This window comes from Myodes glareolus, chromosome 9 (assembly GCF_982192425.1).
Source record: "Myodes glareolus chromosome 9, mMyoGla1.1, whole genome shotgun sequence".
Classification (NCBI taxonomy): Eukaryota; Metazoa; Chordata; class Mammalia; order Rodentia; family Cricetidae; genus Myodes; species Myodes glareolus.
In genome coordinates this window covers 97,330,998-97,344,544 of record NC_142034.1, presented here as the reverse complement: position 1 = coordinate 97,344,544, position 13,547 = coordinate 97,330,998, and the positions used below count along the sequence as shown (strand labels likewise).

The window sequence follows — 13,547 nt, the reverse complement described above, 5'->3', positions numbered from 1 at the left end:
GATCAAGGAAGACCTACTGAAAAATCTCCAATGAGAACAGATGACTCAGATGATCCAATGTTTCAGAGTACATTTGTTGCAGTTTACTTTGAGTTCTACATCCAGAACAGCTTCAAGATTGCTGGCTGAGCCAAGCAGTGGTGGTACAGGCCTTTAATCTCAGCACTCAGGAGAGGAGGTAGAGACAGGTGGATCTCTGTAAATTTGAGTCCAGTCTGGTCTAAATGAGCTAGTTCCAGGACAACAGGCTCCAAAGCCACAGAGAAACCCTGTCTCAAAAAACAAAAAAAACAAACAAAGAAACAAACAAAAAAACTGCTGGCTGACTGAAATGATCCAGCTTCACAGAATACTCCAGTAAGGAATCAGCATGAAGTAGCCTAGAAAACTACATCCAAATTCCCCCCAAATGGATTATGGATGTTTGTTTTTGTTTAATGTGTTGGTTATAAGTTGTTATGGGTAATCATCAGGAAGAAAGCTAAACAAAAAAAATAGATTCAAGGTTTTTGTTTTGAAAAAAACAAGCATAACCCTGTCTTAAAAAAAAAGAAAAAGAAAGAAAAAAAGGAAAAGCAAAAAAGGGATATAAACATGATAAGATAGAAAGGTACTCTGAAGAGAAAAAGGGAGGGTACAGATATAAGGTAGAAAGGTAGATTATTGAATCTACCTATTAAAAGCAACTTTTAGTTTTAAATGTTTACATTGGTTTTACTTTTATATATTGTATAAAAATTTTTATATTGATGCAAATTGAGATTAATTTTGTTAAAACATACTGTATATACATTCCTAATTTTGTTCAGGGTATTGTACCTACACAGCTCTTTTAGCAAGGTAATGCAAATTTCTAGTCCTTGAAAATTATAATCAACTGCTTAAGATAATAAAGAAATATAAGTTAGTAGTTAATCACCTAGTATAATCAAACTTGTAGTCACATTAGGTATGTTTTCAAGGTCAAACAAAGATATAATTTAGATAGATAGGTCATCTTCAAACTCTTCAGAGATCTACAGAATATGGCATTTAAGATGTTTTAATAAGATAGGTTATTCTTTTTATGACAATGAGACGTGTTTGCTCCTGGAAGCACCAATCTACTTCGTAGAAGACCATATGCATCGAAGACACTCCACATGGAGTTTACTTTCTTTGTGGCAAAATTAAGCCACTGGGCAAGAAAATGCCCCTGCCTCAATTGCTGACAGTATGCTGTCCTAATTAGACAAGAAGGACACAAAATATCATGCTTCACAGAAAAGTCTGCCGAATACGCGAGGCCTGTAGGGCGAAGACAGATGCCTCAACATTGCAGAGAAACTTTTGGTGACTGTCCAGACAGCCAGATGTTTCTGTCCTTACTCATATTTTTTGGAAGTCTCTTGCTTGCACTTCTGCTTACTCAGTTAATATCATTTCCTTCTTGGGTTTCTGAGGGAGCTGAAGATTAGATAGCTATAGATATAATTTACCGAACACAGAAAGCAAGTTATGATAGAAATTAAATTAGGTAGAAAACTTTGGACTCACCAAGATAGGATAAATATGAAATATTTTTTCTGAATTTGTCAAATAAAAATGGACTAGATATTTTTGATGTATTTATTGCCTTTTATATTGTATATAGTCGATGTACTTACTGTATATAGTTTTCTTGTATTAGTTATAGCCTTTTTAATTTTTTTTAGATGAAAAGGGGAAACATAGTGGCATTTCAACTGTATTTTAATAAATTAAGATTACCTTAAGATCTGAGAGTAAAACAGTGCCACTGGTTAGCCTTACAGACCAGATTATAATGACACACAGTAGCCGCAATGACACACACCTTTAATCTCAGTAGCCATAAAGACACACACCTTTAATCCCCATAGCCACACTAGTTGCCATAGAAACTGGACGTGCATGCCTTTGATCCCAACCCTCCGAGAGGATTATAAAATGGGGTCGACAGCTCTCAGACGCAGTCTCCTTCTGAGATTCCAGGAGGCAGGATCGCCATTTCAGACTGAGGTTGAGGGTAAGAGCCAGTGGCTGGCTGTTTTCCTTTTTAGGTCTTGAGGTTGACACCCAATTTCTGACCCTGAGCTTTTATTAATCGTGTTATAGATGTTTTTGAGCCACCATGTGATTGCTGAGACTTGAACTCAGGACCTTTGGAAGAGCAGACAGTGCTGTTAATCCCTGAGCCATCTCTCCAGCCCCTGTCCTTTTTTTTTCTCCCAGAGACAGGGTTTCTTTGTGTAGCCCTGGCTGTCCTGGAGCTCTCTGTAGGCCAGGCTGGCCTTGAATTCACAGAGACCTGCCTGTCTCTGCCTCCTGTTGTAGGAATCTAACAGTCACTGGAGATAGGGCAATCATTAGAACAGAATAGCTGCTTTCTTTAAGCTGGGAACCAGTGACTGTTGTCTGTGGTTTATAGAGCTGTCTTTTTAAAGCGGCTTTGCAGACTTTGCATTACTCTGGTCACAGATGCTTCTGGCACACCTGGAGCTCTTGGATTACTGGGTACTGCAAACACAATACGAACTAAGTGGCCGGGGCGTGATGCTTTCCTTCAGAGGACATATAGATTAGATCGGGGGCTTTGGTATGAGGAACTTGTTTGCCCCCAAAATACCGAAAAAACAGCTTTGTGCAACAATCAATAAATAAGGTTACACAGCTGTTCAAGGTTTAGTCCATCAGAGGCTGGACCTCCCTGCTGCCACACAGGCCTAAAGAATTCATCTTCGAATGACCTCTTTGGCCAATCCAGGTAACACAGAACACCCGACAGCCTTCTGAGTGCTGGGATTAAAAGTGTGCGCCATCACCGCCTGGCATTGCTTCCTCCGTCATAACTCTGCCAACTCTACTGAAAAGAGAAAAGAAAAAACACAGCACAAACCCCAAACCCCTCCCATTGAGAAACTGCTGGGAGGACCTACAGCACCAGCTGAGGCTCACGGGAGAAGTCTCATGGCCAGTCCACTAGGTGAGCCTGACTAAGCGCCCTGAGAAGGGTGTTTGGACCGATGACCAATCATAGCTATTTGCTTTGGACAAACTTTAGCTATTTGTTTTGGACCAATCACAGTCTTGCCTCTTAAGCACGTACAAGAGACACTGAGACTTGAGCTTGGAGTAATCATTACCTTGCCTCTTAGCACAGGCCAGGTAATGTTTTGCTAAGTCACAAAGAGACACGTTCCCCCTCTGCCTAGATAGAAATAGTTGCAAGGTCAAAGTTCACTGAGGCTTCTTGGTAAGCAATAAGTTGGCATAGCAGATTTTCCAACAGCCCTCACCAAAGCTGTGCCTTCAGAAAAGCAATCCTGTGATCCTTAGTTTTCTCCAGGTGTCTGTGAAGTGTTCCAGCTGGCTGGTGCTGGCATAATCCAGTCCAGCTGACTGTTTGACTGACAGGTCTTTTACATAAGGCAGCAGAAAAAAAGTCCACCAGCTGCTAATTAGGGAATTAGATCGCCCCGCTCCCCAAAGGCTCTGCTTATTCGCAGGAGAGCGAAGCAGTAAGAACCTGCAGAACTTATCATTAGCATTTAATAGTGATTTTAACAGATGCTTACAACGCTCTACAAATGCCCGACACCTGCTCAATACCCCAGAAAGACATGAATTCCCTTTGTCTCATTGGCACAGAAGCATAATATAATAGGGTGGTAGAGATGACATATGCAAAATAAATTCATAAATGGATGCCCATGCTCCTGTACATACTCCTTTCACCCATGCTCCTCCTGTAAGCAACCCTAACGAAATCATTAAGGAAAAAAAATTTTCTCAAAAAAACATTAAGGAAAAAAAAGGGGGGCTAGAGAGATGTCTTAATAATTGAGTACTCGCTTGCTGCTTTTCTACAGGATCCCAGTTCAGTCCCTAGAACGCACATGGGGATTCTCACAAACACATGTGACTCCGGTTCCAGGGATCTATACAGATATCTGCACACACATGCACAAACACATATAGACAAAATTTAATATAGAATAAAATATTTTAAGTATTTTTAAAATGTTTAAAACAGAGTAAAATAAGAAAACAAATATAAGAGCAGAAGGTGATAGACTGGCTGGAAAGGATGGGAATCAACAAAAGATGGTGGTGAGCATGATAAAAACACGTTTATACGTTCATAAAAACGTCATTGTGAGCTGGGCGGTGGTGGCGCACACCTTTACTCCCAGCACTCGGAAGGCAGAGGCAGAGGCAAGCGGATCCCTTGAGTGTGAGGCCAGTCTGGTGAAAACCAAAACCAAAACCAACAAAAAATTAAAAAATAAAAATTCATAAATGACATTTGGAAGTAAAATACAAACATAAAAGTGCACATATTAAGTAATAAACACATGTATTTTTTTGAAAGTATGGAGAGTATTCCCTTTTCTCCACAACCTCTCTAGCATAAGTTGTCATCAGTGTTTTTGATCTTGGACATTCTTACAGGTATGAGATGGAATCTCAGAGTTGTTTTGATTTGCATTTCTCTGACTAAGGATGCTGAACATTTCTTTTAGTGTCTTTCAGTCATTTTAGATTCCTCTGTTGAGAGTTCTCTGTTTAGGTCTGTACTCCATTTTTTTTTAAAATTGGATTATGTGATCTTTTGGTGTCCAATTTCTTGAGTTCTTTGTATATTTTGGAGATCAGACCTCTGTCTGATGTAGGGTTGATGAAGATCTTTTCCCATTCTGTAGGCTGTCGTTTTGCCTTGTTGGCCATATCCTTTGCTTTACAGAGGCTTTTCAGTTTCAGAAGGTTCCATTTATTAATTGTTTTTCTCAGTGTCTATGCTGCTGGGGTTCTATTTAAGAAGAGGTTCCCTATGCTAATGTGTTCAAGTGTACTTCCCACTTTCTCTTCTATAACGTTCAGTGTGGCTGGCTTTATGTTGAGGTCTTTGATCCATTTGGACTTGAGTTTTGTGCATGGTGATAGATATGGGTCTATTTTCATTCTTCTACATGTTGATATCCAGTTATGCCAGCACCACTTGTTAAATATACAGCCAGGACTGTTACACAGAGAAACTGTCTCAAAAAAAGATTGCAGTTCCTGCAAAAGTGAGTCAGGCAGTCCCACAGATGGCCGCAGAGGGTTAAGAACCACCGACACTTAATAATTAGGTGCAAATGAAGATAGACGTTCATGTATGTATCAAAATAGTAATCAAGACGGGCTGTGTCACCAGCACTGGTGAGGCAGAGCCCGGCCTAGATATCAAGTTCCAGGCCAGACGAGATTACATAGTGGGACCTCATCAATAATAATGATGATAATGCCAAAAACATTTTATGAGTTTAGATCTATGTTTCACATAACTAGCCAAGCATGATAATCCATACCTCTAGTTCCAGCACTCTGGAGGCTGAGACAGGTATTCGTCCAACAGATCACCCCTATCCCCACCCCCCCCACCCCCAGTTATGTGCCATGAGAGCTTTGGACAAAACGGACCGGCACACTCAGGGCAGAGTACACATTCAAATACTTAAACCCAGAAGCAGCCTTAGCATGAAGGGAGGAACCATCCAAGGCAGCGAGGGGGGGGGAGCAGGTTGAGTGAGCAGGAGCAGAGTCAGGAACAGGACCGCAGGGGCTCGGAAGCCTGGCATCCGCCTGGCTACACGGATAGTGAGGCCTGGAGGGGTTCTGCAAGGGTAGCCTGGAGGCTACAGTGGGGGCTGGTGGCTTGCATAGGATTGCCTCCCCCCCCCCTTTTAGTGGACTCTGCTGCAGGCCCGCGGATCCCGCCAAATCCTATTTCCCCCACCCCCATCTTCCCCTCCCAGCCTTTGTCACCCGAGTTGCGGTCTGGGTGCTGGAAGCAGAGAACCTCCAGGACACTGGGTATAACCAAACGGGATCTCGGAAATCATTCAGGGACCGGACGGCTCCGGGCGGAGATCCTGCCCTTCCTCAACTCCGTCACTCCAGGCCTCTCGGGAACACGCTCCTTCGGCCCTGGGCCCCATGGCCGATAAGAAACTGGTGGTGGTTTTTGGAGCCACAGGTGAGCGAGCCAGGCCTGGCAGTCCCGCCCCTCGTGTGTAGGAAGAGCGGCTGTGGTTCTAATAGGCATATGGGTGGGCGGGGGCGGCAAAACCTGAGTACAGTTTGGATATATATATGCCGGCGTGGTGGCTCACACACCTTTAATCTGAGGACTCAGAAGGCAGAGACTGGAGGCTTTCTGAGAGTTTCAAGGCCAGATGGTCTTCAGAGCAACTTCCGTGTGTGTGCACGCACACGCGCTAGCCTATGTATTTGCACAGAATACCAAATTAAATTTTCTCCCTTCCTCCTCCCCCAGATAAATTTCCTTGGTGTTGTACCAGAGTAAATATAAACGTCGGCCACATTCTCAGACAGCAGCATGCACCTTCGCTTCCACACACTTTCCTGTCCGCTCTGCTTTCCTTTCAGAAAAACACCACTCACGTAAAATAGATGAATAACCTACCGCCACCACGGTTCAGCAGTTCAGTGTGCAACTGAGGGGAAAACCTTTGCCCAGTATTTGGGAAGTTCTAGGTTCAATCATTAGCCTTGGAAAAGTTTTTGTTTTGTTTTTTTAAGAATTTATATATCTGAAAGGGGGGGGAAGGCTAATTTTGGTATTTGGGAGCAGAAGCAGGTGACTCTGACTTCCAGGCCTTCTCAAAATAAACTAATGAATAATGGAGCTGGAAAGATGCTTTTTTTTTTTTTTTTTTTTAATAAAGTTCTGGCTGTCCTGGCACTCACTCTGTAGACCAGGCTGGCCTCAAACTCACAGAGATCCATCTGCCTCTGCTTCCTGAGTGCTGGGCTTAAAGGTATGGGCCACCACACCTGATCCTTTTTTAAGGTGGATTGTGTCATCAGGGCAGCTGGCTTTAAACTCCTGAGGTCCAAACTGCCCTCCTCATCAGCCCCTGGAGTAGCTGAGACAACAGGTAGACTGGCCACCACCTGGCTAGGAGAGGTTATAGTAGGAGGCTGGGATGCTGGGTGGTAGTGGCACATGCCTTTAATCCCAGCACTCAGAGGCAGGCAGATCTCTGAGTTCAAAGCCAGCCTGGCCTACAAAGTGAGTTTCAGGACAGACAGGGCTGTTATACAGAGAAAGCCTGTCTATGTAAACAAACAATAAATAACTAAATGGAAGCTGGAGAGAGAACACTTGATACTCTTGTAGAGGTTTGGTTTGGTTCCCAGCCACCCCACCTGGCTGCTCACAGTGATATGTAACTCCAGTTTCACGTGATCTGAGGCCCTCTCCTGGCCTCCTCAGGTACTACACATACATACTACATGCAAGCAAAATACTGATCCGCATAATAAAAATAAATAAAAGTTTTAAAAAGGAAAATCTTGTAAGGACATATATGTGCTGCAAGCGAGGAATGAAAATGGGGGCCGTGAGATGGCGCAGCAGGGGAGAGTGCCCGCCACCAACACCGACTGCTTGGACCTTCTCATGTGCGCGTGCAAACAAACACACACACACACAGTACAAATATGTGAGAAAAACGGAAATGTAGATTAATCTTGAACTGACAGAAGCAGTCACCAGAGGCCACAAATATGATTCCATTTGCATGAAAGTCAACAAAGGGCAAATCCCAAGTAAATTAGTGGCTGACAAGTTAGTGAAAGGGAATTGAGGCCTCCATGATGGTAGGAGGAGATTAAGAATGGTTACCCAATTCACTGGTTATATTAGAAAGCATTTTATTATACATTTTATTCCTTCGTTATTTTGTATGTGTATGTATGGTGCTCGGGATTGAGCCTAGAGTCTCACACATTCTAGGGAAACACGACAGCTGAACTGTTCCATCAGCCTTTGAATTCTACATTTTAAAAAGGCAAAGCGCTGCTTGTGGAAGACCTTACTTCAGCTCCCGGCATCCATGTTGGGCTGCTCACAACTGTCGGTAGTTCCGATTTCAGGGGATATAATGCCCTTTTCTGTCCTCCATGAACACCAGATACGGATTGCTACATATGCAGGCAAGCACTCATACATCTAAGTCCAGTAAATGGCATGCTGTGGTGGCTGGTGCCTGTATTCCCAACATTCTGGAGAAAGAGGCTGGAAGAAAAAAAAAGATCAGTCTCTAAACAAAAACCCTAGTAAAGAAGATGGGTGTGGTAGTGTATTTCTTTAAACCTAGCACTGCAGGGGAATCTCTGAGCTCAGGGCCAGCCTAGTCTACATGTGAGTTCCAGGTCAGCAGTGAGATTCTCTCTCAAAATAAAACAAAGCAACTTCCCCCCAAATCTAGAAAACCTAAAAGTAGTTTAACAACATTCGTGTTTCCGGGCATCTTTTTTTTGCTGTGGTGGAGCAATCCCTGCTGGGCTGTACTCTGGCTCTGACACTAGCAGTTGTGACCCCAGAGAACTTTTTGATTCTTCACAGGTGCCCAAGGTGGCTCAGTGGCACGCACATTGCTGGAAGACGGGACATTCAGGGTTCGGGTGGTAACAAGGAACCCCGAGCAGAGAGCCGCCCAGGAGCTGAAGCTGCGAGGAGCGGAAGTGGTGCGAGGAGACCAGGATGACGAGGCTAGCATGGAGCTCGCACTGATGGGAGCTCATGCCAGCTTCATCGTGACCAACTACTGGGAGACGTGCAGCCAGGACCGAGAAGTCAAGCAGGTAAGGGTGTGAGAAGATGGGGGCCTGGTTCAGTGTGTCTTGCACACACTGTGGCCCCCAGCTGATGTAGAAGGCAGTTTTGACTTCCCAGGGAGGGCTGAGCACTTCAGGTCTTGCTCCTTTCTTGCCTCTCTCCAAACACAGATGGAGGACACGCCCTCTACCTAGCTCTTGGGCCCACTCCATCCTACGGCAGATGGGACAAACATCTGGTTGAGACAGATTTGTCTCCCTAATCCTGGGAAACCTGTGAGCCTCCTGGGGCGACAGTAACCATACTCCAGGTGGTCCAAAGCCACAGAGATTGTCTCGCAGTTCTGAAAGTTGGCGATCCAGATTAAGGTGCCAGCAAGGTCACAGTCCCTTATCTCTTGAGAAGTGCTTCCACGGCTCTTCCAGCTCCTGTGCTCTAGGTGTGCCTAAGTTTATGTATCAAACCAGTCCTTCTTCCATATCTTCCTGGCTCCTTGTGGGTTTTATTTTGACAGGAAGGGGTGAAACAAGGTCTTGCTATGTAGCCCAAGTAGGCTTGGAATCTGTAATCTTGAACGCTAGGATTACAGACATATGCCACCATGCCTGGCTTGATTATTTTTTTCTTCTTATTTTATGTTTATGGCATTGTCTATGTTACTTTTCCATTGCTGTGAAGAAACACCATGACTAAGGCAACTTATAAAAGAAAATGTTTATTAGGGCTCATGATTCCAGAGAGTTTGAGTTCATGATCATGTTAGGAAGTATGGCAGCAGACCGGGAGGCATGGCACCGGAGCAGTATCCTGATCCATGGGCATGGCATAAAGCTCAAAGAGCTGCCAGAGTATAGGCTTTTGAAACCTAAAAACCCATCTCCAGTGCCCAGTGCCACACACTGACAAGGCTGTATCTCCTAATTCTTCCCAAACAGTCCCACCAGTGGGACTGAGTTTTCAAGCTTATAGGGGCTGTTCTCATTCAAGCCACCGCATGTGTCTTGTCTGTCTGTATGTCTATGGCACCTCCTGTATGCATTGCTCACAGAGGCCAGAAGAGGGCATCAGGTCCCCCCTGGAACTGGAGTTACAGACAGTTGGGAGCTGCCGTGTGGGTACTGGGAAATGAACCTGGGTCCTCTGGAAGAGCAGTCAGTGCACTTAGACAATGAACCATCTCTCCAGAGCCTCGGATTTAGGATTTGCGTGATTAATAATCTAGGATGATCAAATCTCAAGACTGTTAGTTCTATCTACAAAGACCCTGTCACCAAATTAAATCACATGTACAAGTTTGCAGGGGTAAGATATGGGGAGCTGCAATTTCATACCCCCAACTTTAGTGGCATGGATTGTTACTAACCAGTGTGGTCACAATGGTTGGACCACTTGTCCTGGTCACACAGCCCAGATGAACCTGAGTGGGCCTTGGTGCTTAACCATTGAGCTGTTGCTTCTCCAAAGGTGACTTAGAGCTCACCAATGAAGTCAGTAGACTTCTGTGGTCAGCAAAGATGGGACATGAGGGCTGGAGAGATGGCTCAGAGGTTAAGAGCACTGACTGCTCTTCCAGAGGTCCTGAGTTCAATTCCCAGCAACCACATGGTGGCTCATGGCCATCTATAATGAGATCTGGTGCCCTCTTCTGGCCTACAAGCATACATGGAAGGATATGCTGTATACATAATAAATAAATAAATAAATAAATAAATAAATGGGACATGTACAACAAAAAGGCTCTTATGCACCCCTTCTCAGGGCAGGCTTGCTCTTTCTAAATTTTTCTTTTTTTTCTATTTTTAAATAGGGTCTCATGTAGCTGAGGTTGGCCTTGAACTCCTGATCTTCCTGGCTTCACCTCTGATCTATCCCTTAGTGTGCATAGTTGAAGAAAATCTGTGACCTTAAGGTGACCCTGGAGTTTGAAAGCTCAGTGTAGTGCTGCACTTGAGCATTATTCCAGAGCAGAGGCTTCCTTGGGGTAGCTGGGGCTGACTTTTAGCATCACGGGTGGGGAGCCGTGGAGTTATTCCTTGTGCAGAGGAGGAGGGTTAGGGACACACAGCCTTCCTCTTCTTACCCTGCGGTCTCTCCTTCCTGCTTACCAGGGCAAGCTTCTAGCGGACCTGGCCAAACGCTTGGGCCTCCATTATGTCGTGTACAGTGGCCTGGAGAACATTAGGAAGCTGACGGCGGGAAGGCTGACAGCAGGCCACTTTGATGGCAAAGGGGAGGTGGAAGAGTACTTCCGAGACATCGGTGTTCCCATGACCAGCGTGCGCCTGCCTTGCTATTTTGAGAACCTTCTTTCCTTTTTCCTGCCCCAGAAAGCTGCAGATGGACAGAGCTACTTGCTGCGTGAGTGTGCCCTACCCCACACAGTGAAACACAGTTCGCAGCATAGGAAACAACAGTGGGGTTGTCACCAGATCACTCTGGGTCTAAGACCGGGCTCGAGACTGGGAGTCATCTAACTTAGGTAGGCCTCAACATTCTGTGAAATACATTTAACACAATGGTTCCTTGGAGTAATGAGAGAACTAGCCAGGGTTATTACTGCTCTCGGAACAGGAAACAGAGGATGTAGACAGTACCTGCTGGCCAGTCTCTAAATACATACTGGATGCCTGACCCAGCTTGGAAGGGAGCTCCAGCCAACTAGTGGCCTGCCAGTGGGTCAGTGGATTGGAGCAGCATGGAGAAGAGGCCGAAGCTGGAGGGGCTGGTACCTGGGGCTCCTTCTCTGCCCTCTGATGATCTGTCACTCACCCTCTCGGGAGGATACCGGTGTTGACATATCTGCCCAGTGAATGACAGACCCCTGGGACAGACTTATAGTTCGCAGAACTTGAGTGCTGCTGGCACTACATGAAGACAGACCAACACTGTCATGTGTGGCTGCCCAGAGGACGGGCTGCTGGGAAAACCAGCTGCCAACCCCTTCCCCTGCTACCACACGTATCTGTCCTCACAGACTTGCCCATGGGTGACGTCCCTATGGATGGGATGGCGGCGAGTGACCTGGGCCCCGTGGTGCTCAGCTTGCTGAAGAAGCCAGAGGAGTATGTAGGGCAGAACCTCGGGCTCAGCACCTGCAGGCACACGGCAGCGGAGTACGCGGCACTTCTCACCCGACACACTGGCAAGGCTGTACAGCATGCAAAGGTGGGTTCTTCCCCGGAGCTCTGAAGGCCCAGATCTTGAACGATGCCCCTAACTCCCAAATGGTTGGTTTTTTGGTTTATTTCGAGGCAAGTAGGTAGATCTCTGAGTTTGAGGACAGCCTGGACTACAGAACGGGTTCTGGAACAGCCAGGGCCACACAGAGAAACCTGCCTGGGGGGGGAGGGGGGACAATAAATAAAAAGTGCACTTAAATGGCCATGTGGCTTTAAAAAGAGGTGGGACTAAGCCAGGGTTGTAGAAGACCTAAGGAACTCAGAGTTTAGATTGGGTTTGGAAGGAAAAAAGGAATAAATAGTTTTGGCTTTTGAACGAGGAAGTGATGTGGCTGATTTCCACTCTGAAGGGCACTGATGGCTTTCATCTCACGACTCTGAAAGAACAGCTTTTAAACTGATCAGCGCCAGGGAGCCTGTGAGGAGCCACGGTTTCCATGCTTCTGGCTTTCTAGCTGGAAGTGTTCAAGTGGTCTCAGTGAGGGCCCGACTTAGTGACTGCAGGGCCAACCAGCTACGCCCTGGCTTCCCTAGACTTGGAAGGAAGCCAAACCTACCTGGCATCACCAGGGCTGTGGAGGAGGCAGACATGTGGGTTCTCTGTTTCCAGACAACTCCTGAGGAATATGAGAAGCTTGGCTTCCCGGGAGCCCGAGACTTGGCCAACATGTTCCGTTTCTATGCGCTGAAACCCGACCGGAACATTGACCTAACCCTGCAACTCAACCCCAAGGCCCAGACTTTGGACCAGTGGCTGGAGCAGCACAAAGGGGACTTTGCACAGCTGTGATCTTGAAGCTCTCTTCTGGGGAATGAGGTACAACCATCCTTTGTGTATAGTTTTGTGGTTTGGGGGTTTTCCCTTCAAATAAAACCACTGTTCTCACAGATGGTTTCCCAGAAGGCCTGTCTGTGGGAAGTGAGCTGGAGTGGCAGCTGCGTGAAAATGGGCCCTGACGGCACAGAAATGGTAGTAAGAGGCACCAATGGGCATAAGGGCTCATTAGGCACCGAGGGCCAGAGCACTGAGGCCGCCTGTGCATTCGTTCTGAATGAGGACAGACTAATGTAGACACCCTGGACCCTGTCCTTTTCCCTCTCTTCACCACAACTCTGGACAGGTGCAGCCAAGCTAGGAATAACCTTCAAAGGAGCCTGAAAAAAAAAGGGGGGGCTAGAGAGATGGCTCAGTCAGTGAAGTGCCTGCTGTGCAAGCATGGAGTCCTGAGTTCGGATCCCTGACACCCACTTATGAAAACAGGCAGGACCTACAGTTGCAGGAAGGTCTCTGGAGCTCACTGGCCCGCTAGTCTTAACTTGAACCAGTGAGCGCCAGGCCTGCCTCACAGGATCAGGCAGGGAGTGATGAAACACTGTGTCTAACATCAGTTTCTGTCCTTAGTGCTTACACAGGCATATTCACCTGTACATGCGTGTAACATGTATGCTTACAACACACCCATACAGAAAGAGCAAAGGAAACGTGGCAGAGCTATGGGTCACTGTGGAGATGAGGTGTGGTGCCTGTGGCTAAGACCAACATGATAGGTGAGCTTGCCTCTAAGCCCGCCCTTCAGAGGGAGCAACAAAGGCCCAGAAAGCCCAGACACCTGTTGAAATTTCATGGCAAGTCTGTGAATTTCCACCTGTGTACGGGCTGTCTGACCACTGGCACACATCTTTTACTGTCCATCCCTGACCAGACTGCACCAGCAAGGAAAGGAGCAGCCATCCCTTCA

The 13,547-nt window shown here is 46.1% G+C and overlaps 1 protein-coding gene across 1 annotated transcript; it reads left to right on the top strand.

Moving 5' to 3' along the window:
* The first annotated feature begins 5,753 nt into the window (after nt 1-5,753).
* On the top strand, nt 5,754-12,696 carry Nmral1 (NmrA like redox sensor 1). The gene is made up of 5 exons (XM_087910805.1): nt 5,754-6,019; nt 8,417-8,655; nt 10,738-10,987; nt 11,604-11,794; nt 12,419-12,696. Exons 1-5 carry the CDS (start codon nt 5,980-5,982, stop codon nt 12,596-12,598), a joined length of 900 nt encoding a protein of 299 aa, XP_087766931.1. The 5' UTR covers nt 5,754-5,979; the 3' UTR covers nt 12,599-12,696.
* Nucleotides 12,697-13,547: the final 851 nt, after the last annotated feature.

Coding starts and splice junctions, on each gene's coding strand:
- Nmral1 (XM_087910805.1), top strand. CDS start 5,980: ATGGCCGATAAGAAACTGGTGGTGGTTTTTGGAGCCACAG. Junction 6,020..8,416: donor GGTGGTTTTTGGAGCCACAG/GTGAGCGAGCCA, acceptor GATTCTTCACAG/GTGCCCAAGGTGGCTCAGTG. Junction 8,656..10,737: donor AGGACCGAGAAGTCAAGCAG/GTAAGGGTGTGA, acceptor CCTGCTTACCAG/GGCAAGCTTCTAGCGGACCT.